Genomic DNA, 26,119 nt, shown 5'->3' with positions numbered 1-26,119 from the left:
TTCTTCAAAGTGCCTCCCTCGAGACTCTATGATGTCAGAGCTATATAGTCTGAAGGCTTGTGGAAAGGATGAAAAAAAGCACACGCCTCACGCAGTCGTCAGGAAAAGGGGGAAGGGGACCTGCGGGCTGATTTGTCTCTCTGGTTCTATCACAAGCCGAGTAAGACAGGCCAGCTCAGGTTGCCGATTTGTACACCTGAACATTGGCCAGTGCTCACTTAGCACTTGGGCAAGTCTCTGGATTAGCCGTGGTTTCTTCATCTATAAAACAAGAGGTTTGAGCTGTAAATATTTAAGAGCCTTTTTGGCTTTAAGCTTCCAAGATCTAGAGTTTTTTGGTGTGCGTGTGTGTGTGTGTGTGTGCCAGAATTCTTAATAGGTTTCCCATCTCATGACTGCCTTCCCCAGATACAATTCAATGGACGAAAGTAGAGTTTCCTTCTGAAAGGACAGGTGGCCATGTAGGTTGGCATCTACCTGGCTCACTTCTGCCCCAGCATCTCTTACCTGGGCTCTTCTTTTGATTCCTAGATAGGGCTGGAGAACTCTAGGCCATCAGCTTTGAGGAGAAGCTTCTTGCCAGTGTCTTTGGTCCTCAGCTCCAGGGGCTCTGACGTCTCCTACACCCGAACCTCCTCACTGCCCTGCACCTTCCAGCCCTTCCTCTTGACAACTTTCTGTAAGTCCACTAGTTTGTACCCCTGAACCCATGCCTGGCACAGGTCGGCCAGTGGAGGAGGAATACAGAAAAATGCCTTTCTGCAGCCCTCCTGCACTCTGGCCCCCTCAACTAAAGAAAGATACTTCCTAAGTGCTCTGGGTAAGATGTGTTCCAGCTGCCATGGTCTCCCCCACCAGCTGAATCGAGCGGCTCTCCTTAAAGGGCAGCCCTGGTCCAGTTGCTTCCTTCTTGTTTCCCAGGCGTTACCCTTCTCGTTAGAATTCTAGCACCAGGATTTGTCTTTGTCTCCTTGGGGGGCCAATTTGCCTTCCAACCTCAATAACTGCACTTAATTCCCCAACAGGCCGGGCACAGGCTGGGGACCAGCGCTTGCCATCAGTGTCTCAGTGGAAGTTTTTGGCACAGCCTAATACTAAATGTGAGCTTTCTGTGGAAATTCTCATACCTTTCCCCCTAACTCTTATTGGCCAGGGTCTCCTGGTGGCTCACCAGGGTCCTCTCAGATTAAGAAGGGCATGATCTAACCGTGGAGGCCAAAATGCACCCTGACGTCTATATATTAGGGAGGCTGGCTCTCTCAAGTCCCATGAAGCCATGGGTCTGGTGGGCTGACTTGTGGGGGTGGGGGTGGGGCTGTCAAAACATGTTTTGTTTGGCTTTAAGAGTATGATGGGTCATCAACCCCACACTCACATACTGCCCCCAGCATACATTTGGGGGTGGAAGGTGGCATCCTCCCCAGGATCAGGCCAATACCTCACACCAAGGACATTAGCTCCACCTGAGTAGACACACTCTCCTGCTGACGTCAAAGGTTCCCTTCCTACACCAGGTGTTTGGGACTCCCGAAGAAGGATCTTGATCAAGGAGGATGAAAAGCAAACAAGAGGGGAGGGAGGAGCTCAGGTGCCCCAACATTCCAGGGATAGGTTGGGAGCTGGTAGAGAGCAGACCAATTCCATGCTTAGGCTCTTTCGGGACCCATGACAGGCTGCTAACCATACCTAAGCCTCCCTGTTTCTTTTCCCCTTGCTATCTAGGCTCTCAGCTCCATCACAGATGCTTGCCCATGGTGAGGGATGTTGCAAGGGGTTGCCTGGTAACAAAGTGTCCCAACGGGTCTCCAGTTGCTTCTGCGTTGCCAGAGTGGGAAACTGAGTTTAAGCAGACACCACTGCTTAGGCGGTTGCTACAGAGACTCTCTTCACTGACTCACTCAGCTGTCTGTCACCTGTGTGCTGTGCTTCTGAGCCACCCACGGCAGTCAGCTAAGGCTCCATCCATTTTTCTTTCCAAGGCATAACCCATCATTTCCATCAGGATAAGGATGCTCCAGCTTCCCTTGCCCTGCCTGGCCTCATCTCAGCAGGATAAGGATGCTCCAGCCTCCCTTGACCTGCCTGGCCTCATCTCAGCAGGATAAGGATGCTCCAGCCTCCCTTGCCCTGCCTGGCCTCATCTCAGCAGGATAAGGATGCTCCAGCCTCCCTTGCCCTGCTTGGCCTCATCTCAGCAGGATAAGGATGCTCCAGCCTCCCTTGCCCTGCCTGGCCTCATCTCAGCAGGATAAGGATGCTCCAGCCTCCCTTGACCTGCCTGGCCTCATCTCAGCAGGATAAGGATGCTCCAGCCTCCCTTGCCCTGCCTGGCCTCATCTCAGCAGGATAAGGATGCTCCAGCCTCCCTCGCCCTGCCTGGCCTCATCTCAGCATGCCCTTTCCACCACAGACAGGTTCAGTCTTGTGTTTCTTGGTACTCTCTTCCTCTTAAAATCAAAGCTATTCTCTGAAATGATGCCTGCCATCTAAGATGCGAGTGACCAACCATGCTTACGCCATTACCAGCTCAGGGCTGTTTATATTTTAACAGGTTCCAAACCTTAAACCAAAGGGATGGCTGGAAGCACTTGGGCAGCTTAGGGGAAACACAGAAAACAGGAGGAGAAGAGGCTGAGAAAATTTCCTGGAGTCCTTACAGTCATGCCTGAGACAATTCCTAAACAGAAGGCCAACTCAACCAGGTAACTGACTCGGTATGAAAGCTGGGGTTGTGAACGTAAATGCGCTCAGGGTGTGTGGCCAGCATCCTTGTCTGAGGCAGGTGAGACTATTCAGCTGGCCAGGCAAACCCCCATAAAATAAATTCCTTGAAGGCAGGGTCAGATCTGATTCTCTCCTGGTTTATTGTCAGGCCTGGGGTTGAGTAACATATTAATAGTTCTGTATAAAAGAATCTTCTGGGTGAATGAGCAAATATGGTCAGGCCACGAGGCAGAATTCTCAGGCTCCGAGTGTTGGGAGATACTACTATGTGGTCACCAACATGAGAGGCCACATGGGATGGAATGGGGGGATGGGTTGAAGTTGGGGTCACATGGCTTTTGAAGGCAAGAGGAAAATGACACAAAGGGTTATGAGCACACATGGTGATTCGATTGCAGCCCCACCCCAAGGGTTTTTATAGAACCCAAACTATGATTTCTATACCCCCAAATCCAAGGCATCTGCTGAGTTGCAGGGAAGAACCCATGGCTGTTGGTTGAAGGGGAAGAAGTACCTCAAAGCAAAGCCAAAAGCTAAATGGTGAAAACTGTGAAGGGGAAGGCAAGCAACTTGGAATAGAGGACATGGGGGCCTGAGGGGGGTTCCCCAAGAGAAGCCAGAGTCAGAGGAAGAAGGGGGGAAGAAAAGGGATGATCACATCAATGATGGCGCCAATCTCCGAGTGGAAGGAAAGCCTTGCACTTAGGCCTGGAAAGGCAGATTAAGGGAACGCACACTAGGCTCAATGTTATAAACACCTAGAAAGGAAAGTTACTTATAAAAACAAAAACGAATCATGTTTCTCACTTGTAATAGAAATAGGAAATGAAGAGAGAACATTTACGGACCACTGGGGACACCACGACCAGATGAATTGCCATTCACTTGGCAGGGACAAGACTTTGTGGCCATGTGAAGGGTTGGAAGACGTGTCACTGGTATTCTTCCAGGTCTTCTTTGAAGAAGAGTTTGTAAGGAAGGGTTCTAAATAAGTGACACATAGACGAGCACACAGTCTGCAAGACAGGACAATGAACAAAAACGAGTGAAGACGTTCAGAAGTCAGTGTTCGGTGTTAACGGTGAACTCAAAGGGACAAGCACGCGCACAGAGCGGGAGGTGGGGTTGAGTATGGTTCCTTGCAAAAGGAATAGGCGTGTTATTAAGATGATACAGTCCCAAACACCTGGGCTAGGAAAGCACCAGTGCGCTCTGCATTCCGTGTTGGGCAAGAGGGAACGGCTATCAAGGCGTTAGTGTCTCAGACTGGGAGAGGAGCTTTGGAAGGACGCAGCATGTTATGGCCAGCTTTTAGGCATTTGCTTTTACATAATGGAGAAATAGGCCTTTATGCTGAGGGCTGGAAAAAGCAGTTTGATTGCCAGTGGAAGGGAACATTTGCAAGTTCAAGATTTCTTATCAATATTTTTAGGGCTCCAGTTTCTCACTTCTTGGCTTTTTTTTTTTTTTTTTTGTGACTGCAAAAGCCCTCTTCTGAGGAAAGCTCCTTGTGCCCACCCCGTAGCTCTAAACCAGGGTGACTTTACTTTATGTCCTCATTTGTCCCTGCTCTGTATCTGTCTGGGAGCCACTTAGCAAGATCAATTTTATAGCATCTATTACTATATTCTTAACCCTCTCCTCAAAAGACTAACGCTTTTGTTTTATGCCAGCGACATGTAAATCAGACTCCTCACTTCCAATTTCAGCAAGGACACACCAGCTTCCTTTAATGCCGAGCAACGGGCAGTTATAAAGATCTGGGCAGAGGGCTCGAATCAGCTTCAGGGTTAGGGAGGCACAGGTGTGTTTGATCTGATACAGATGCCAAGGAGAGGCAAAGAAAATATGTGCCGAGAGGCCTGGCCCAGCGTCGGGACCCCAGGGGCGCAGGCAAGAGGAGCATTTCTGCTCAGAGCTGGGTTAGTAGTCACCGTTGGGGGGCTTCTCTCCTTCACTGCTTTTCATCGTCAGGAAGTAGACGCGGTTGGCCTCTGGGTAGGTGACTTTGCTGAGCGGGAGCTTGTAGATGCCAGGGTTGTTGCTTGTGATGAGAAGGAAGGTGAGGGTGGAGAGGCAGAAGGGCCAGGTGCCTGGTGGCACGCCAACCTGCAAATTGAAACGAGATGGAAGAAGGTTTCCAGGTTCCTGCAACGGGCCAGGAACAATTGAGGGTGGGGAGGCCTGCCTCTGCCCGGTGGAGGTGTTAGCATTCCTGAACTCAGAGTGTCAGAGGAGCTGGTCAAGGAAATTGAGGTGTTGTTCTCTTTGGGTACACCCCGAACCTTTGCTTTTTGTTGCTGTTTTGTTTTTGTTTGAGACAGGGTTTCTCTGTGTAGCCTTGGCTGTCCTGGGCTTGCTTTGTAGAACAGGCTGGCTTTGAACTCACAGTGATCCGCCTGTCTCTGCTTCCCTGAGTGCTGGGATTAAAGGTGTGTGCCACCGTGCCTGGCTCACTCAGCATCTCTTAATGATCTGGGCCTGACTGGTTCTTGTTCCGGGCCCCAAAGTGCCCTCTGTCAGTTCCTGGTCCCCACTGCTGTCTTTCAACATACACACACAGACATACACAGACACAGACACAGACACAGACACACACACACACACACACACACACACACACACACACACACACACACACACACACAGAGCTCCTAGAACTACATGTCCAAAATTCTTTGGCTGAATCATGGACAAATCTTGGCACACACATTGAATTCTATTTCCCTTATGCCATCCCCTCATCTTCTTCTATAAGTCCCCAGGTGCCTGAACGCTCTGATGAGGAGGAAGACCGTAGGATAGTGTTCAGATAGTCCAGACTTACCACTGCCATCATATTGGAGAGGGCCGCTCCCATGTATGCACAGAACAGGGCTGTGGAGGAACAAAACCAGTAGGGTCAGCTTCCCAGAGCCTGCCTTCTTCAGCCACTGTCCTAGAGAAACAGGAGCCAAGACCCAGAGCCAGCTTTCCCACAGTCTTGGTGTCTAACACCAGCATTTGCCAGAGGCTATTCTTTACTTCTCGGGGGTTTTCTCCCCCGACTATGCAGTCTCTGAGGCCAGAGGTTAAAGTTTACATATTCTATTATTCATCACGGCTTTTCATAGAGTTGATAGTTGCTTCTCCTTTTGTCTCCATCAATTTTGGTAACAAATTAGAACAGACATATAACTAATAGAAGGCCAGCCAGAGGGGCTTGGTTGTCACTTTCTTAAAAACCTACCACAGACGAGCGCCAGCAGGTGTGTCTGCCAGGTGAGTGCGTAGAACATGCCTCCGATGGCGATACAGGAGAGGACACAGTTGTAGCTCCAAAGGCCCATGTAGATTGTCTCAAAGGGCGTGGCCACAGTCAGGGCTATGGAAGAAGGTATGGTATTTCTGGGTAATTTTGGACCACAGAAGAAAGGCCTCAAGGTGGCCTGTGTCCTGTCATTCACCACACACCTCCAGCTCTGCTTATCAGAGGGGCCTCTATAAATATCATGTGATCATAGGAAATCAAACAGTGAGAAAGTCCTGGATTCACCCCAGTGGTGTGTGTGTGTGTGTGTGTGTATGTGTGTGTGTGTGTGTGTGTGTGTGTGTGTGTGTGTGTGTGTGTCTGTGTGTGTGAGTGAGTGTGTGTGTGTGTGTGTGTGTGTGTGTGTGTCTGTGTGTGTGTGTGTGTGTGTGTATGTGTGTCTGTGTTGTGTGACATCTGGGATAAGGACCAGCTTAGGAAAGGACACCAGTCCCTTCCTTTAGCCCAAGCAGCTGCGTGGTTAGCCATTTCAATCCTATTTTAGAGGCTTGATAAAAAACTAAGTTCAGACACAGATGGCTATGGAGAGAGGAGTGTCAGAGCCTCAGGGGCAGGTGTGAGCAGTAGGTAAATGTGGGTAAAGAATTAGTGCCTCTTGCATTATTGTTATGAGGTTTTGATGAATTTAACATTATTTCCAATTACAACTTTTTTTTGAAAGTTCTGTTTCCAAAAGTCTTTGTAAAACATTAAAATAATTCTAAAATAGTCTCTTACTCCCAGGGTCTCCTACCCTATTTTCTGATTCTATTGTGGGAAAGAGCATATCCATATATAAATGTGTGTACATACATATACATATGTGTAGGAATATGAAATTACACTTGAGAAATGCCAATCCAATTTTAGGAAACCTTTCCTTTTAGCTTGCTTAAAACTTTCAAGTGCTGGACCACATGTACCCCAGCTTGGGCCATCACTGCTCCCCTCCTCCACCCCCCCCCCAACTGCTGGGCTCCATACTAAGGGCCCTTGCATTTCTCCACGTGTTTGGTTACTTCAATCTGCTCTCTTTGGAGGCGGCTCAAGGAAGGGAAAAATAGTTTTTCCTCCCCCTGACAGTGTTTAAAACTCTAGTGAAGACAAGTCTGGAATGGTTTCCTCTATGCTGAGGAGAGATGGGATGAGGGGAAAAAAATCCTAAAGCTCACCCTACAGACGTGGGATCCCGTCTTACCTGCTAGCAGCCCCATGATTGACCCTATGGCTGCATGCAAGCAGATGAGTGGTGAGGAGACGAACAGAGCCACCAGGATCACGCCACCTGTCCAGGGGTTGTCACAGCCGTAGACCTGGCCGACCCCAACAGGGATGGTCTGTAACAGCTGCAAAGTCAACAGAATGCAGGTCACCGGGATGAGGGCAGATAATGTAAAATCCAGGCATCGTGGCCAAGATCAGGCCAGTGGGTAATGAAGGGGAACAGACAGATGGCTGTGCCCTCCGGCGTGAGAGAGAACAGGGGAGGCACAAGCTGGAACAAACAGTTTCTCACTCCACCACCTATGAGGCATCCAGCATCCAGCATGCAGTCAGGTGGAGCCCCTAACACTGCACTGGACATGTGTGCTTCTGGGGAACACATGGCTTTTATTTTGAGAGGAGAAACTTTGAGGGGGCCAGAATGCACCTCCTTCCTAAATTGCCACTGGGGTATAAGGCACTGAGGTATTTCCTACAGACTTCTGGAAATCCTAGGCATGTTCTAGGAACACTGTAAATATCCCAGGCTGTTTTCAGATGATATTATATGTGACTGTCAGTGTAGAGCCTCTGACACTGACTCCAGCAAAGAGCCTTTGCTGCTCTTCCTGTCTTTGCACCGAGACACTGTTGATTTGTCCTCGTTGAGGGAGCTCGGCCTAGCTAATGGCCCTCTAGCTTTAAAATTCTATAATCCAAATCGGGCAACATAAATCGGAGTTGTGTTTCTTCTTCTTCTTGGGGGTGGGGTTGAGGTCACAAAGGGGGCAGATCTGGGAAAACCAGGAAGTAAGTGTGATGGGGTGCATGATGTGACATTCTCAAATGATCAATGAAACTAATATCTTGGAAAAATTCTACAGTCCTAGGGTGCTGGAAAGATGGCTCAGCAGTTAAGAGCATTTGTCGCTCTTGCAGAGGACCTGGGTTTGGTTTCCAGCACCCAGATGGTGGCTCACAATCACTTATAACTTTTAGTCCATGGGATCCAGTACCCTCTTCTGAACACCACAGGCAGTAGACACACTTGTGGTATGTATACATACATGCAGGCAAAACACTAAGACGTATACGACAAATAAGCCTAAACAATTCCAGTGACAGCTCATGCTGGTGAAGACATAGAGTAAGGTAAGGGGGACACTCATGCACTAGGCTGACGAAATTATAAACTTGTGTAGTCACCCTGGAAATCAGTGTGGTGGTTCTGCAGGAACATGACAATCAATCTACCTCAAGATGCAGCTATACCCAAGGGAGGCTTCATCCTGCACAGAGACCCTTGCTCAACCGTGCTCATTGCTGTTCTATTCATAATAGCTGGAAATTGGAAACAGCCTAGATGTCCTTCAGCAGAAGAACGGATAAAGAAAATATAGCACATTTACACAATTTATTATTATGCGGCTATTATAAACTGAAGTCATGGAATTCCCACACAGGTAAATGTGTGGGAACTAGAAAAAAAAATCATCTTGACTGAGGTATCCCAGACCCAGAAAGACAAATATTGTATGTATTCACTTATATGTGCATATTGGCTGTGAAGTCAATAACCAAGCTATAAACCATCAAACCACAGAAGTAAGGCATAGATAGTGAAGGACTGGGGAACAGACAGGTCTCCATAGAGAAGGGAACTATACTAGTTATGGATGGGTGGGAGGGTGATGGAACTGGAGGATCAAGTTGGGAGGGGGAAGGAAGAGGGAGAGAATAACGAGACAGGTAAAATTAAGGGCTGTTAGGGGGGTCGCACGGAAGCCTAGTACAGTAGAAGCTTATATATAATGTAACTAAATGAAGTCGTCAAATAATGGGGGGAGGAAGAGCCCCAATTGGCCATTTCTTGTCACCAAGTGAAGCTTCCAGTACGGGGATTGGGTGACATCTAATTGAACTGTTTGTCAAAGGGGGTCCCATGGGAATCCCCAAAGAGCCCACGCTGTTGCCAAGTCCACAGGCTGCTCTTCACAAACTGACAATGAGGCCCCATTGCTGAAGGCAACACCCACACAAACTGTTGAGCATGCATGGAGAAGCGGAGCTGGTGTCACACAGAGCCGTCACCCTTACGCTCTAGTGTCTCTGGTGCAGGAGGGAACTCGGCACACTGCTAAGAGAGGAACGTAAACACCAAGCAAGCCACAAAGCCTTTATCTACAATGGTGTCCTGCCGGCAAAATATGCTAGGGCAATGGGGCCACAGAGCTTGTGGGAGCAGCCAACCAATATTTGATTGGACTTATGGCCCACTCCATGAGATGAAACCCATACCTGACACTGCTTGGGTGACAAGAACATGACACTAGATTATCCCAGGGACCTAGGGGAAAACCAAATACTATTGTTCTAAAAAACAAAACAAAATGTAACAATCAAATGACTCCTAGTGACATTCTGCCATACTCATAGCCTTGCCAGCCACCACCAGAAATGGCTTTTTCCGCCGGCAAATGGGAACAAATACAAAGACCCACAGCCAGACATTGTTCAGAGAGTGGGAGAACTTGGGACACTAAGCCCTAAATGGGTTGTCTCCATCAAATCCACTCCCCCACCTCACCAAGGCTCAAGGAACCCTGCAGAAGAGGAGGCAGAAAAGCCTGTATGAGCCAGAGAGGATGGAGGACACCAGGAGAACATGGCTCTCTAAATCAACATGAACAAAGCTCATAGGAGCTCGCAGAGACTGAGGCAGCGCGCACCAGGCAGGCCTAGGTCTGCACCAGGTCCTCCGTATGGATACTACGGCTTCCGCTTTAGTGTTTCTTTGGGAATCTTGAGTGTGTGAACGATGTTTTAATTTCCGTTTTATCTTATATATTTATCCCCCTAGAAGGTGGGGTTTGTTTGTTTGTTTTCTAGTGAGAGACAGAAACAGAATGCATCTGGACAGGAAGGGAGGCTGGAGGGACTGGGAGGAGTAGGGGGAGGAAAGCATAATCAAGATTTTTATGTGAGGGGAAAAAAATCTATATTCAAAAATGGAAAAAGGAAAGGAAGAAAGATAAATAAAAAACTGCAATTTAGAAAAATGTTCTTTTCTGTATTAGCAGGCTGTGTGACTCTAAGAGACACCCTTTGTGGGTGAATATAAACACATGTTTAATAACTATCAATTGATTTGTGATCCTCAGAGTTTGTGTTCATCGGAACCCCTGGGGAGCTTTAAACAACAAACCCAGTCTGGCTTCTCCACAGGGTATTTGATGACAACAGTGTGCTTCCCTGCACACTCTGCAAGTGAATATTACATGCAACAGTTTGGTGTCTACCGGACTCATAGATCAGCCACTTTAGCTGTTGGGAGCCAATCACTTTGTCCTTTTCAGAACTTCGTGTTTATCAATAGAATTTGATTTTTAGAACACACCTGGTTTCTTTTGGGAGTGGTGTTTGACTCCCAGAGAACCTTCAAACGTTGGAATCTCTTGTTTCCCAGTGGGTGGCCTTTAATAACTGAACTCCATTACAAGCTTATGGAAGGAATGGCAGTGGGGGGGCCCAGGGCCCAGGACCCAGTCTTATGATTAAGGACCCAGAAGACGTGGGCAGGAAGTCTCAGCAGATGTTCAATGACATCTGAGGAACGTGGAGTGCTGAGTCCAACTTCTACTTTTCCACCTGGAAACACAAGTTTCCCAAGCAGCCAGGAATGAGAGGAATTTGGGGACAGTGTCCCTGGGATAGAGCCTGCATTTGGAATGAAGCTCTTCCACCTGCAGGCAATTCATATTTTATCCTGTGACTGTGCACTGCTGCTGCTCCATGCCGCCCCCAGGCTACGGCACACACCTGAGGAAAAGGGCAGTCAAGTGGACAGTGGAAATTTCCAGAGCACCTGCCTCCTTGTAATTCTCAGGTACTCACAGGCTGCTTACGCAAAGAGGAGGCCCGTCCACCCTAATCTTTCAGAGTAAAAGTAAACTGGAATTGACTCTTCCAGACTCAGATTCGGGTGGTGTAGGTAGACAGAATGTACAGGTTGTCAAGAGTAGTGGGTTTCTGGGCAGGTGAGAGGGTAAGCTTGGACTTCAAGGTACCCAGACTGGTGGCCAGCATTTTCTGTGTAAAGCCGGGCATCTTTTTCCCTGTGACCTATATCACAGTGGCCACCACAGCACTGAGGCACCTGCCCTTGCATGTACTCTGAGGCCCTGGTGATCCTCTCTCTTAGGTTGTGCCGCAATGTGGCTGTGACTGACAGTAGGCATGGCATCTGTCCCGTTTGCCCATCAGATAGTAGTTGACCTTTGACACTGAGGTTTAGCTTGTCTTTCTGATCCTTTTCCTTCCTTTCTTCTTTTCTTTCTTCCTTTCTTCCTTCCTTCCTTTCTTTCTTTCTTTCTTTCTTTCTTTCTTTCTTTCTTTCTTTCTTTCTTTTCTATTGGAGCCAGGCCTTTCTGTAAAGGCAGAGTTTTGATCTTTCCAACTTCTTGGGTCTAGCTCTCAACCCTGCTTCTAATCCCACTCTGTGCTTAGCTCCAGAACAAGACAAAACGTAAAAGAAAAAAAAACCTTCTGTTTTAAGGCAAGAGGAGGCACTTTCTCTTTGGAAAAGTATTTATGAAAACAACAACAACAACAACAACCCGTTATGGCTAAGGATGGCTTGTCAATCATCTAAGTGTTTATAAACTCAAAATTCCAACGACTTCAAAAATCTCTCACACTATTTGACCCACAGGAAGTACTTCTTTTTGGATAGGCTCAGGTTTAGAGTGTGGTTGTCCTTGGAAGACCCTGGGGATAGTGGAGCCGAGAAAACCACACTGCACCTTAGGTACACACAGCAGCTGTGGCTAGGCAGTGAGGACCCATAAGCCAAACCTGTTTACAGCTGAGGACTTGGGTTGTTTTCAAATACTGCAAAGACTGACAGAGGCAAGTCCTAGGTACTCGAGGGAGCAGAGCTAGAAGTGAGGTGTGAACATAAGGAGAGGGATTGCCAGTGACCACGTAGAGCACGCCTGTGATGGAAGAGACCTGGCCATAGGTGGACTCTTCTGAAAAGCAGTGAGTGTCAGCATACTATTATTGTCCCAGGCTGAGGCACACATCCTGTCTAGGAGGATGGGCTGGTGGTTCAAAGTTAGGATTTCGCAACACCGGCCTGGTGCTAAGTGCTAGCTGCAGGTTGTCCTTGGACAACTGTTTCTGCACCTAGTTTCCTCATTGGACATTGGGAATACTGGTGGTACCCACAGGGTGAAATTAGTTAATATAATAAGGGTGCAGGATAGTGTGAAACATAAGCAGCTTGCGTTTATACAACACCAAAGTATTGTACATGAGACTAAAGTACTAGGTGGTAGCTATTTCTACATTTGTTAACAAGGCGAAGATTTTTATAATTCTGTATACTTTGAGAGTCTTACGGTAGAGTTTCATTATGGCTCTATATCCTTAATGCCTAGAGGCGAGGAGAGGAAATGAACATGCACACTTGTGAGCGGGTTCTAGGCTCTACTGGCATCCCAGTTACAGAATTCTTTGCTCAGGGAAGGGAATGGTTCTATGCACTGTAGGGTATTTAACAGAGTCCCTGGATTATTCCCTCTATTCTATTGTTCCCATGTGCATGTGTATGTGTGTGCATGTGCATGGCAGGTATGAGTGTAGGCATGTGTGTGTCACAGCACAAGTGTGGAGGGCAGAGGAAAGCCGTGAGAGTTGGCTATTTCTTCCCAGCATGCATTCTGAGGGTTGAACTCAGATGATCAGACATGCATGGCAAATCTTTTTACCTGCTAAGCCATCTCACTGGGCCAGCACTTATTCTCAAGCGCTCTCCCGCCCCCCTCTCTTCTTCCCTCCCTCCCCTCCCTCCCCTCTCTCCTTCTTTTCCCCTTTCTATCTTCCTTCCTCTGTCTGTAGACATGTATCCCAGGCTGGCCTCGAAGTTGATATGTAGGCAAGGATGACCTGGTCATATTTTCTCCATCTTCCATGTATCAGATTATAGTCACGTGCCTCTACCCTTGGTTTATACGGTGCTGGGGACTGAACTCAGGACATCATATTTTCTAGGCATGCATTCTGAGCTGTATCTTTATCACTAGTCATACTTGACAATAAAAAAATATTTCCAGACATTGACTAAAGTTTCCAAGGAGTAAACTTACCTTTGTTTGAGAACCACTGATACAGAGAATATGTGAAAAAAAATCTGCCCTGTCTTTTTTAGATAATACCTAATTTAATACTATTTTAAAGCATTTGTTAGTCTCTTACTGCCTTATCATATTATCTGTCTCATCTAATGCTTTTCATTCAACTGAGCTACCTTGCACAGTCAGCTTCACACGTTAGTGTTCTCTGCAGGTTGTCTCTTTTCTTGTGCAGAATGTAGGTTTCATGATTGGCTTCTTTCAGGCAGCTGAAAGTTACAAGAATGTGATAGATGTCCAGTGGAGATTTATTGACTGTATAGATGTGGCTTCAAGCCCTTCTGGTCTATGCTGAAGTTATCATCTGGTCTCTTTTTCAAAGTTGAGACAGATTCTCATTATGTAGCCCTGGCTGGCCTGGAGATCCCTATGTAGACCAGGCTGGCCTCAACCTCCACATGCATCTGTCTCCTCGGAATGCTGGAATTAAAGTGCGTACTGCCATGACCAGCCTCATCTGGTTTCTCTTGAAGGACAGAACCTGGCTAATCCATAAGTGGGTAAGCTGAAGGGTCCACAGTAGAGTCTTGCCATTGTGTATAACTTACCAGAGGCATTTCAATCTCTGTCCAGGTGATATTGGGAGCTGAAGATACAGGCTCGATAAGCGTTGTGGGGAAGAAGAGGTTGTAGTGTCCCATAGCTGCCAGGTACAGGGTTAAGGCGATGTTGAAGGGCAGTGTGAAGACAGGCAAGTCCCACTTGCTGAAGATGCTACTCAGAGCGCTAGAAATAACTGGGCTGTAGAAAGAAGAGAGTAGAGCGTTAGTCACTGTGAGTATCCTTAAGATGACTCTGTCTTTATCTCTGGCTGTTAGAACATCTACCATCCCTGGGCTTTGTGCTTCCCTAGGGATTCCAGTGGCTACTGATCTAGAATAGAAAGCCAGGTTTTCAGTTTGAGAAAGCAAATCGAAAACACAATAATTTGAATGGAATACCTTACGAAATAATTTGAACACTCCTTTGTTCCTTCAACTGAGAAAACCGAGCAAAACATGATCCTTGTAAAATGTCATTATTGCCCTTGGCTAATCCAGATGTGTACCAGCTGTTGCCTGGGGCTGTGGCAGCATTTTAAGGGTCCAACCTTCTATACAGATGACACTACAACATGTAGGCTTTAGACAAGATTGGACTTTTTGGGAGTCACTCTGGGGATTTTAGATAAAACAAAATCTTAAGTTGTTTGTGCACACTGTCTTCTTGGTCTCTGGTCTACTCTTGGGGAAGAGAATGGATTTTGGACACAGAGATGAATGCAAATCCAGTCTGTTATAACTTAGAGGCCAAGTGAATACTGTTAAATAACTAATAATTTAGAAATACAGTTCTTGTAGCTTCAGTTTTCCCTGCACGGGACTAGCCACTCGAGATACTCCACACATCTCTCATCCTCGGAGGTAGCTGGACAAGACAGAAAACTCCATGACCTGGTTGCACAGCCTGTCTTTAATTAGTGGCCACGGATCTCACAGGGGTATTCAGGCCTGCCTGGATTCACTCTAACGCATGGAACGCTAGTTCATGTTTGCTTTTCTCTTTGAATTCTTACTGCCTGCATCCCTTCTTTCTGTCTGGGTTAACCACAAGGTTTTATTTGCTTCATAAAAAAGTGATGGGATGAGAAATGTTTCATTTTCTAGGCCATAAAAACACACACCCCGCCAGCTTTGTTCCCACACTGCCTCTCTGCCTCCCACATTTGATGAAAGTGTCCCCGCTCTTTCATCAGATTAAACTCTTGGCTTGTTCTTTGCTTTGGATCTTTCTCAAGGGCTTTACTCTTACATTACTCTCTGTAGCATAGGTCTCTTTGTTCTCCAGGCTGTTCTTTTTTTTCTTTAAAATATATTTTATTAATTTATTCATATTACATCTCAATTGTTATCCCATCCCTTGTATCCTCCCATTCCTCCCTCCCTCCCATTTTCCCCTTACTCCCCTCCCCTATGACTGTGACTAAGGGGGACCTCCTCCCCCTGCATATGGTCATAGGGTATCAAGTCTCTTCTTGGTAGCCTGCTACCCTTCCTCTGAGTGTCACCAGGCATCCCCATGCAGGGGACATGGTCAAATATGGGGCACCAGAGTTCATGTGAAAGTCAGACCCCACTCTCCACTCAACTGTGGAGAATGTCCTGTCCATTGGCTAGATCTGCATAGGGGTTCGAAGTTTACTGCATGTATTGTCCTTGGCTGGTGCCATAGTTTGAGCAGGACCCCTGGGCCCAGATCTGCCCATCATAATGTTCTTCTTGTAGGTTTCTAGGACCCTCTGGATGCTTCTATTTCCCCATTCTCCCATGCTTCTCTCACCTAGAGACCCAATAGGATGTCCTCCCCTCTGTCCCACTTTCCTGGTAAGTGAAGACTTGCATGGGACATATCCCTTGTGCTAGTGTCCAGATATAAGTGAGTATATACCATTTGACTCTTTCTGCTTCTGGGTTAACTCACTCATTATGATAATTTCTAGTTCAATCCATTTGTCCACAAATTTCTGGAATTCCTTGTTTTTAATAGCTGAGTAGTATTCCATAGTGTAAATGTACCACAGTTTCTTTATCTATTCTTCTACTGAGGGACACTTAGGCTATTTCCAGGTTCTGGCTATTATGAATAAGGCTGCTATGAACATGGTTGAGCAAATGTTCTTGTGTGCTGGAGCATCTTCTGGGTATATTCCAAGGAGTGGAATAGCTGGGTCTTGAGGAAGCCCTATTCCCAGTTTTCTGAGATAGCGCCAGATAGATTTCCAAAGTAGCTGTACTAGTTTGCATTCCCACTAGCAATGAAGGAGTGTTCCTCTCTCTCCACATCCTCGCCAGTATGTGGTGTCACTTGAATTTTTGATCTTAGTCATTCTGATTGATGGGTGTAAGATGGAATCTCAGAGTTGTTTTGATTTGCATTTCCCTGTTGACTAAAGAGATTGAACATTTCTTTAAGTGTTTCTCAGCCATTCGATATTCCTCTGTTGAGAATTTCCTGTTTAGTTCTGAGCCCCATTTCTCAACTGGGTTATTTGGTTTGGTGGTATTTAATTTCTTGAGTTCTTTATATATTTTGGATATTAGACTTTTGTCAGATGTAGGGTTGGTGAAGATCTTTTCCCAGTCTGTAGGCTGTCGCTTTGTTCTCTTGACAGTGTCTCCTGCCTTACAGAAGCTTCTCAGCCTCATGAGGTCCCATTCATTAATTATTGACCTTAAGGCCTGGGCTGTTGGTGTTCTGTTTAGGAAGTTGTCTCCTGTGCCAACGTGTTCCAGGCTCTTCCCCACTTTTTCTTCTATCTGACTTAGTGTCTCTGGTTTTATGTTAAGATCTTTGATCCACTTGGATTTGAGTTTTGTACATGGTGAAAAATATGGGTCCAATTGCATTTTTTAACACATAGATATCCAATGAGATCAGCACCATTTGTTGAAGATGCTATGGTTTTTCCATTGAATAGATTTGGCTTCTTTGTCAAAAATCAAGTGACCATATGTGTATGGATTCATATCTGGGTCTTCGATTCAATTCCACTGATCAACCAGCCTATTGCTGTGCCAGTACCATGCTGTTTTAATTATTGTTGCTTTATAGTAAAGCTTGAGATCAGGTACGGAGAGTCCTCCAGAGGATCTTTTATCATACAAGACTGTTTTAGCTATTCTGGGTTTTTTCTTTTTCCATATGAAGATGAGAATTGAACTCTCAATGTCTTTAAAAAATTGTGTAGGTATTTTGATAGGAATTGTATTGAATCTGTAAATTGCTTTTGGTAAGATGGCCATTTTTACTATGTTAATTCTCCCGATCCACAAGCAAGGAAGAACATTCCATCTTCTCATGTCATCTTCAATCTCTTTCTTCAGAGTTTTGAAATTTTTTTTCAAACAAGTCCTTGCTTGGTTAGAGTAACTCCTAAATATTTTATATTGCTTGTGGCTAACATGAAGGGTGTAGTTTTCCTAATTTCTTCCTCTGCATGATTGTCATTTGTATATAGGAAGGCTAATGACTTTTTTGAGTTAATTTTGTATCCAGCCAATTTGCTGAAGGTGTTTATCAGCTGTAGGAGTTCTCTTGGTGGAATTTTGGGGGTCACTAATGTGCACTATCATATCATCTGCAAATAGGGATAATTTGACTTCCTCCTTTCCCATTTGGATACCATTGATATCCTTTTGTTGTCTTATTGCTCTGGCTAAAACTTCCGGTACTATATTGAAAAGATATGGAGAGAGTGGGCAGCCTTGCCTTGTTCCTGATTTTAGAGGAATTTTCTTAAGTACCTCACCATTTAATTTGCTTTTAGCTATTGGCTTGCTGTATATAGCTTTTATTATGTTGCGGTATGGGCATTGTATTCCTGATCTCTCCAAAACTTTAAACGTGAATGGGTGTTGGATTTTATCAAATGCTTTCTCTGTATCTAAGGAGATGATCATGTGGTTTTTTTATTTTCAGTTTGTTTATATGGTGGATTACATTGATGGATTTCCGTGTATTAAACCATCCCTGCATGCCCTCCAGGCTGTTCTTGTCAGGCCATGGTACACTCAAGTAATGTCTGCTTTGAAATCCTTTCTCTGTTTAACTCAGCACCTGCTCCTTTCCTGTGTCTGCAGTTTCACCGCAGCACTCCACAGAGGGGCTGGTGCTCTGTCATCCCAATAGCTCTGCTCCTGTCATTCTTGAAGCCCATCCAGTCAGGTATGTGTTCTCAATTACATCACAGAAATGGCTCTTGCCACCTTGCCATCTTGCCATCTCACTTGGCGAGTTCACAGTCACTCCTTTCCTCTTAATTTAAAGTTGGAATCTGTCACTGTATGGAAACGCGTTCTGTGTGGGCTACCACAACACTGAACTTTCTTAGCCGACTCCCTGCTAGCTCCTTCTCAAGTTCCCTCTCATGGCATTCCGTCTTCCTGCCAGTTACTGGGCGAGTACTCCTTTCTGAGTCGGATCCTCTCTCTCTCTCTCCAGCCTTCCTCTTTGGGTCCCCTAGATGAAACACTTATATTCATTTCCCTTTTGAATTTGACTCCATCATTGGCATCTAGATTTCTTCATCCGGTTGCCACCTTAGCACCTCTGCTTGGGAGTCTAACAAGCTGTGTGTAGAAAGAGGTTTTGTTTGCTGCGGTCTCCGTGTTTTGCTCTTACACTGCTGCGTAGACGCAAGCAAAGCGCAGTGGGTACTGAATGTTCCCCTCTCGCTTATCACCAGCTTCTCAGAAAGTCGTCTTCCCTTCGTCCCCCTTAAATAAACCCCAAACTCAGTGTCTTCTGGGGACGTTCATGGATCTCACTCTTGTTCAGGCACCCTGTCTCTGTGGATTTTTTTTTTAGTTAATCCTTATTATGATTCTGCAACCAGTCTTGCTCCGTCTAAATCCATCATTCTCCTCTTTGTAGGCAGTGAACTGTATTTAGTTTTGAGTTTATATCATTGCTCCTATCCAAACCTTCCAACTGTGTTCCATTTTAACTACACATGTAATAAAAATCAGAATATTTATTGAGTGCATATAGTGCTAGGGACCCACCTCATCTACTCTGCTCTCACCTCCTGCCACATCTCCATCACTCCTAGGGTCTCAGCCTCTTTGGTCTTGCCTCTATTTCTTGGACACATCCCATTTTCCATTAGGAGTCTTCTCTCTGTGACATCCTTCACCCAGGACTTGAGGTAGCATATGCCTTCCTGTCCTATAAGTGACAACTCAAGTTTCCCATCTGCAATGTGTCTTTTCCTGATGATGGTCCATGTTTGGAGTCACTCCCACTTTTCTCAAAGCAGTAAACACATCTTGAAAGAACTCTTATTCACTAGTGTATAAGATGTAAACTTATTTTTTTTAACTAGCAAGTAGAGAAAAATATAAACCCCAGAGAATACTGGTTCCTCCTCTTCCATGTTTACCAACCGTCCCTGTGCTCAGCAAATAGTCTCAGGCTCTAGGACTTCGTCTACTGGATGAATTTTGAAAATAGCAGTTTAATACCCAGGCTAAATGGACTGAGTTTCAAGGGCTGTGTGAACAGAATAATGAATGCACCAGTAGAAGGTGGTACAAAATTCCACCCAGAGCAGGAGTCAGTGGTTTTTGCCTTTTAACTTGAGAAATGGGGGTTGGGGACACTGAAGTCTGAACTACCACCTGGTGCCATATGGCAGAGTGGCTGTGTTGAGGGGCTGAATCTATGTAGTTATAAAACAAACGCATTCTAATGAGGATGAGTTCTGCTCCTCACTGGGGTACATGTGGTGAGCATTAAGAAAATTCCCCACAGAAATGACCATTTTGGTTTTTTGTCCCAATGCATCAAGGAAGATAGAAACCCCAAGAAGAAGAAGAAAAAAAAAAAAACCAAAAAAACAAATTGCCCAGAATGCTTAATGCAGTAATTTATTTGCAAGCACCACTAAAAAGCAATGAAACAGTACTTAAGCTAAATTGAACTAACTGGTTTTAGTAACTCCAGACTTTGAAACCTAAGAAAGACATTTACTTCTTGGAGACGTTAAAAATAAATCACTATGTCTGATTTATTGCTGAGGACAGGAATAACTTACTGTGTCTGAGAGGAGATGAGAGCAGGGTGGCGTAGATGTGTGATGTGAAAACTTGGGGACACAGGTTCATACAACAGTAGGCATACTATTGGGCCATTTGGACACTTTACTGACCTGCTTCAAATTCAAACTAAATGAAGATCGCATGTGTGAATAGCTAAGCGCACTCTGTATTCAACAAATACTTGTCCCTAACTCTTCTCCCTTCTTGAGGAAGCTCTCAGTTGAAAGCTCTAATTCAAAGACTCTGTGCTTTGCATACAGGCCTCCTGGTCCAAGAAAGCCTCTGATTCTATCACACCTGTGTTTCCAGATCTGAAGACTTCGTTAGGCCGCACAATGGATAATTCCCACGTAGCCTGGAGTTTAGTAGTGCAGATTCTAGGTTCAGAAAGTCAGCCTCAAAAGCTGAATGTACGACCAGGAATGAGTAACTTACCCTCTCATTGCCTTAGTCTTCTCTTCTGCAAACTGGGAACAAATATAACCTCACCTCACTTAGCACTGTGCCTGGTACTTACAGACTATTTAATAAACATCAGCCTTTATTATTTATGAAGGAAGATTAACCACTCAATAAAACATGTGGTTAAAAAAAACTGCTGTGAAAGGTCATTGGTAATCCATATCTCCACTTACCCCCACTGTATTGCTTCTGAGGTCATGAACTTATGGGCTTTCATGGCATCTTGCTAGACAAAAATCATCTATTTATGGAGACACTGGGACACACAAGTAGGCATGCCCCATCCCTACTCAGTGAGCGTCTCTGTGAGCAGAAACAGGGAGGAACCTCACCAGGCCATGGATGTGAAGGTCACAGGAAACAGAAGCCACCAGTAGTAGTCTAACTTCTCTGAGAACACAACAATCAGCAGTCCCACCAGCATCCCATTGTAGCCATGGAGACCAGAGGCGATGGCTGACCTGGGTTGGGGTAGAAGTGGAATCTGCATTAGCATTTGGTAGCTGAACATGCTGAACTTTGAACTCTTACCTCTCAGAACTCTAGAACCTGTGTAATTTAGATGATTCCTTTCATAATAGATGAAAAGTGAGACTCCCAGGTGAGATGGTGGACTAGAGGCCACCTGGCCCAGTAAAAGAAAAGTGTCAGCCCAGGTAGAAAAATAAATATATCCAAAGGGAAAGTGAGGAAATGCTTCATAAATAAATAAAAAAAAAAAGGATAGCTGAGGTTAAGTTGTGGTTCTTGCTGACAACAACCTCTCTGGCAGGATTGAGTACGCAATAGAGACCTTATTTTTCCTGCCTCAGGGGCCTGTGCTGGCTGCCATTTTTAGAGGGAACCTATTGTTTACAACAGAGTTCCCTGAGGGGCAGGGTTGCCACAGACAGAAGAAATCATATGTTAGGACAGAATCTGTCCCAGCCCCAGCCCTAGGAGACAGTTGTGTAGGGGGCGGAGGGTGACAATAACAAGCCAAAAAGATAGCCAACAGGACTGTCCCTGAGGGCAGAGAAGTGGTTAGGGACAGGGGTCCTTCAACCATGCTGTGTGGGAGCAGACCGCATTGAATGAGAATAATTCTGGACTTTGGGTCTCAGGCTGGCAGCTTGCCACCTGGCTGCTGTGTGGCTTACTGCCACAGAGTAGAGTCCAGGCATTCTGACGTTCCAGCACACTGTTTGCACTCTACAGTCTCACCTCTCTAGCAAGATGACCGACTCTTGGTGGCGTTTAAAGGTAAAAAGGTAGATCTGCTTCTACAGATACTAAGGCTGCAGTTGCTTCCAATGTTCAGCCTACATGGAGACACCCCCTCTAGGTAGAACATCAGCTACCCCAGGGGCTATGAACTGGGGACCGTCGGGAGGGTGAGAAAAGTATGTGTAATCCATGGACTACAAACCTAGTTTTGGCTAGCAGAGGTACACAAACAAGGGAAACTCTAAAGTGAGGACAGATTCAGCAGTCATTCGACAACATTTGTACCACACAGGCTCAGCATCAGTACAGATCACAGGAAAGGAAAGAGCGCTGGATCTTCTACACCCTGCACATACACAACAGCCTCTAATTTTCAAGGAACTAGACAGAAGTCACTCAAACACCTCATTTTAAACTTATTTTTCTTCTTTTTTACCTTCTCTGTGTCACTCCCCCCTTTACTATACATTTCATAGTAGTGTTACTTTATTATCTTTGAAAATATTATTTTTAATTTCCAAAGAAACACACCTCATCATACAACAGATATAAAACACTCACCAGCCTATGAAAATTCCTAAGTCACAAATTAAGTCATAAGACATATAAAAAAAATAGAAGTAACTTCTTGCATTTTATCAGATAGCAGTAGAACTAAATAAATCAACAGAAGGAAAGCACAGAAATTATACACTGGGGGTGGAAAGATGACTGAGTGGCTAAGAGCATATAGTCTTCTTCCACAGGACCCCAGTTTGATCCCAGCACACACACGGTGTGGCTTACAACCACCTGTAACTCTAACTCTCTGGGATCCAATATCTCCGGTCTCTGAAGGCACCTGAACTCAGGCGTATACAAACACACACACACACACACACACACACACACACACACACACACACACAGACACACACACACACACACACACACACACACTTAGAAATAAAATAAATCTTAAAAAAAGAAACTACACAAATACTGGAGACTGAAGTATAAATTCTTGAATTGGCAGTGAGAATATTTTAAAGACTTATATTCAAAAAAATCTAGAATATTTGGAAATGAACACATCCCTATACATAAAACATACTAAAATTAATTCAAGAGGACATAAAAACTGACACATATCCATAACAAGAGTTGAGATTGGGACAGCAATAAAGAGAGTTACCTGAGAAAAGTCCAGACCTGGGTGGAGCATTTCTGAATAAGACTTTTTCCTTAGGAATTAGTATAAACAATGAGATACCTCCCCCCTCTGTCTGAGTCTATACTTGCATTTGTTGTGCTTTTTCTTTGGCTCTTTTTCTTGTTTAGTCGTTTGTTCTATTCCATTTATTTGCTTTATCTTATTGTATCTGTATGATATTGCATATTGTATCATATCGGTATTGCAATGTATTATTATTCCTTACATGCCTGTGGATCCAGATGGGAGGGGAGGAATAGGGGAAGGGAAACTGTAATCAGAACATGTTGTATGAAAAAAAATCTTTTCAATAGATTTAGGAAAAATACTGACAAGTGGGCCTCATGATTGTAGACCTTCTGAAAAAGAAACAGTCTAATGAAGAGAAAGCCCACAGAGTGGAAGAAAACCTTTTCCAGTTGTACGTCTGATAGAAGAGTAATATCTAGTCTATACAAAGAACTAAAACCACAAGCATCGAGAAGACATTCCAAGTAGATCTGCCGTATGACCTAGCTCTGCCACTTATGGAAATACACACAGAAGACGCTATATCCACATACACTGCTGCTTTATTCACAACTGCTAGGAAGTAGTAACAGCCTGGATGTCCACCAACTGATCAGTGGAGGAAATGAAAGTGTGGTGCATTTACATAGTGACATATTGTTCAGCTGTTAAGAAAAAATGAAATTATGAAATTTGCAAGCAAATGGTTGAAACTGGAAAAGGTTATACTGACTAAGGTAACAGACCCAGAAAGATTTGTTACTGAGTTATCTATCTAATTAAATGATCTAACACCAGTGTTCCTCAAAATGTTTCATAAAATAACAAAGGTTTCATAAAATAACAAAGCCAGCATTGCCTGTATTCCAAAACTAGATAATGCTACAACAATAACAATAACAATAACAACAACAACAACAACAACAACAACACTCTGACCATTACCCATAATAAGCACGTGTATAAAAACCCCCAATAAAGTACTGCAAACTGAATCCAAAACACCTTAAGAAGAGCACACACTATGGCTAATTTGGTTTCACTGTAGCTATGTAAGGAGAGTTCAACATATGTAAATAAGTAAAGGTAATAGAATTAGGTTAGAAGTCATTATAATTTTAATAGCTGCAGGAAAGGACTTTGAAAAAAAATACAACATCTCTTCATGATAAATGCTTTGTAGAATCTAGAGATAGAAAAACAAACCTTGACACAATAGAGACTACTTGCATCAAAACTATGGCCTCATTATACAAAATGGGAAAAACTGAAAGCTTTCCTAAAAATTTGGAACGAGCGGCTATTGTCTGCTCTTTCCAATTTCACTCAATATAGTGTTCTAAGTCTCAACTAGAGCAATTTAAGAAAAGAAATACAAAGCATACAAATAGGAAAGGAAGAAGTAAGTGGTCTCCATTTGAAAATGACATAACCCTATACTTATGACACTACCCTGTAGAGTATACCAGGAAACTCACAGGTCTGATAAATACTTCCATTAAAGTTGTAAGATCAAAAAACCAACAGGCACAATTCAGTAGCTTTTCTATACACCAAGGACAAATTTATGAAGAAAGAAACTGTGGGACAGTCTCATTCACAATAACTTAAAAACTACCTAGTAAGAAAACTGACCAAGGAGGTGATGGCTTCCATAGCAAAGTCTTTGAAACATTAGAGAAAGAAATTGAAGACAATAGAAGAGGGAAAAATTCCCCCCACACTTATAGATTGGCAGAATTAATATTGTAAAATGACTACAGTTATTGAAAGAAACCCACAGACTCAAGATTCTAATGATACTCTCCACTGAGAGAGAGAAACCTTCCAGATGGACTGATACAAGGCTGACCATGGCCAAGGAGATACCGGGAAGAAAGAGCAATGCTGGAGACAGCTGACTGATGCACTTGCCTCAGTGGGTTACGGGACGCTAGCTGGGCCTAGAGGAAGCATGACAGGCTCAATGCACTCTGGTCACTGCTGTTCTGGCCGCCATCTTAAGTCTAGGGCCACACTGTGCAGCTGTAATGACAACAGCAGCATGGCCTTGAGCCTAAGGGAACTTTATGGTGTGGCCAAGTCTGTGTCCTGTCACCCATGCATAGTAACTTAGGTGGGCACCTTTGACTGCTCTTCCTTTGACCCTCAATATAAAATACAGACTCTGTTTCATCCATTAGCTGAGTCTGGGTGTGATGTTGAGAGTCACAAACAGCCAGGCATACTGGTAAGAATTGTTCTCGAGAAGCCCACTGTAATATATATATATATATATATATATATATATATATATATTACATATATTATATATATTATAGTATGATCTAGTTCTCCTACCACAAACATAACCAAAATTTCATATACTATTTACCTCTACTCTATATAAATTACTCTAATCAGTTGTATTTTATTGAGTAGTTTAATTAAAATGTGTTACTGAAGATTCACGATCTGCAGTCCCCAAATTGAAAAGTTTAAGATATGGGATAATCTAGTATTTATTCTTCAAATTTCTTAAACCATAAGAAGTTGTTCCTGGGAGACCTAAAAGTCTCTTCCCAAAACAGCAAATGAGCACAAAAGGCTCATGGTCACGTTATTTGTGATACGTAACAGTTTCCAGGCATATTCTAGCAAAGGCAAGAGAGGGTGAAGAGAGGCAGGGAGATGTGGCCACCATGACTGTCACCAGAAGCTCTGGCGCTGTTGTGATGTGCGCCGGCACGTGAGGGTTTCCTCTGTGCAGACTGTTCTGTGTCTTGGCTGCACACTCCTTACAGAGAGAGGGCTTTGTCAAACTGGCCATACCAGGGCGTCCCACTATTTGCATACCTAACCTGGAAGAAAATGAACCACATGCTTTCAAAAAATAGATCTAAATGTAATAAAAATGTGCTTAGCATATATCAAACACTCAATGAAAGTGTTTGCAATTTTTAGATGTTGCCAGTTTTTTTTTCTTTCCCCAGATCCAATGAATGAGACTATTTACAGGTGAGAGGGAAGAAGTTGGGACTGAACTGTATTTCTCAAGTCACGCCCCAGGTGGTTCTGAACATCAGGACAGTTCGAGGAACATTGGAGTAACATATAAGAAAGTCTGAAGAGAGTCAAGTTCTACAAAATGCTATTCATTAGTGTTATTTGATTTCCCATCAGCCAGGCCACCTCCATGCCTGCCTCTGTGGCGCTTTCCTCTTATTGCTTCCGTTTTTTCCAAATCCTTGATGCCCCTCCCATATCATCCCCCCTTTACCCT

The 26,119-nt window shown here is 44.5% G+C and overlaps 1 protein-coding gene across 3 annotated transcripts in view; it reads right to left on the bottom strand.

Annotated features, from left to right (window-relative positions):
• Nucleotides 1-26,119, bottom strand: part of SLC14A2 (solute carrier family 14 member 2) — a 413,945-nt gene that overhangs the window by 30,847 nt on the left and 356,979 nt on the right. For 2 of the 3 annotated variants that reach the window (XM_084778783.1, XM_084778784.1), the window contains 6 exons: nucleotides 20,783-20,911; nucleotides 13,959-14,151; nucleotides 7,212-7,359; nucleotides 5,954-6,088; nucleotides 5,552-5,601; nucleotides 4,659-4,833 (listed from right to left, as the gene is read on the bottom strand). In XM_084778783.1, the coding sequence (XP_084634909.1) occupies nucleotides 4,659-4,833; nucleotides 5,552-5,601; nucleotides 5,954-6,088; nucleotides 7,212-7,359; nucleotides 13,959-14,151; nucleotides 20,783-20,911 (830 nt within the window). Of the gene's footprint in view, nucleotides 1-507; nucleotides 1,224-4,658; nucleotides 4,834-5,551; nucleotides 5,602-5,953; nucleotides 6,089-7,211; nucleotides 7,360-13,958; nucleotides 14,152-20,782; nucleotides 20,912-26,119 lie in introns of those variants that run through there. The other variant, XM_084778785.1, reaches the window with a different exon arrangement.

This window comes from Acomys minous (genome assembly GCF_964271855.1).
Source record: "Acomys minous genome assembly, chromosome: 4".
Classification (NCBI taxonomy): Eukaryota; Metazoa; Chordata; class Mammalia; order Rodentia; family Muridae; genus Acomys; species Acomys minous.
This window is presented reverse-complemented; position numbering and strand designations above follow the sequence as displayed.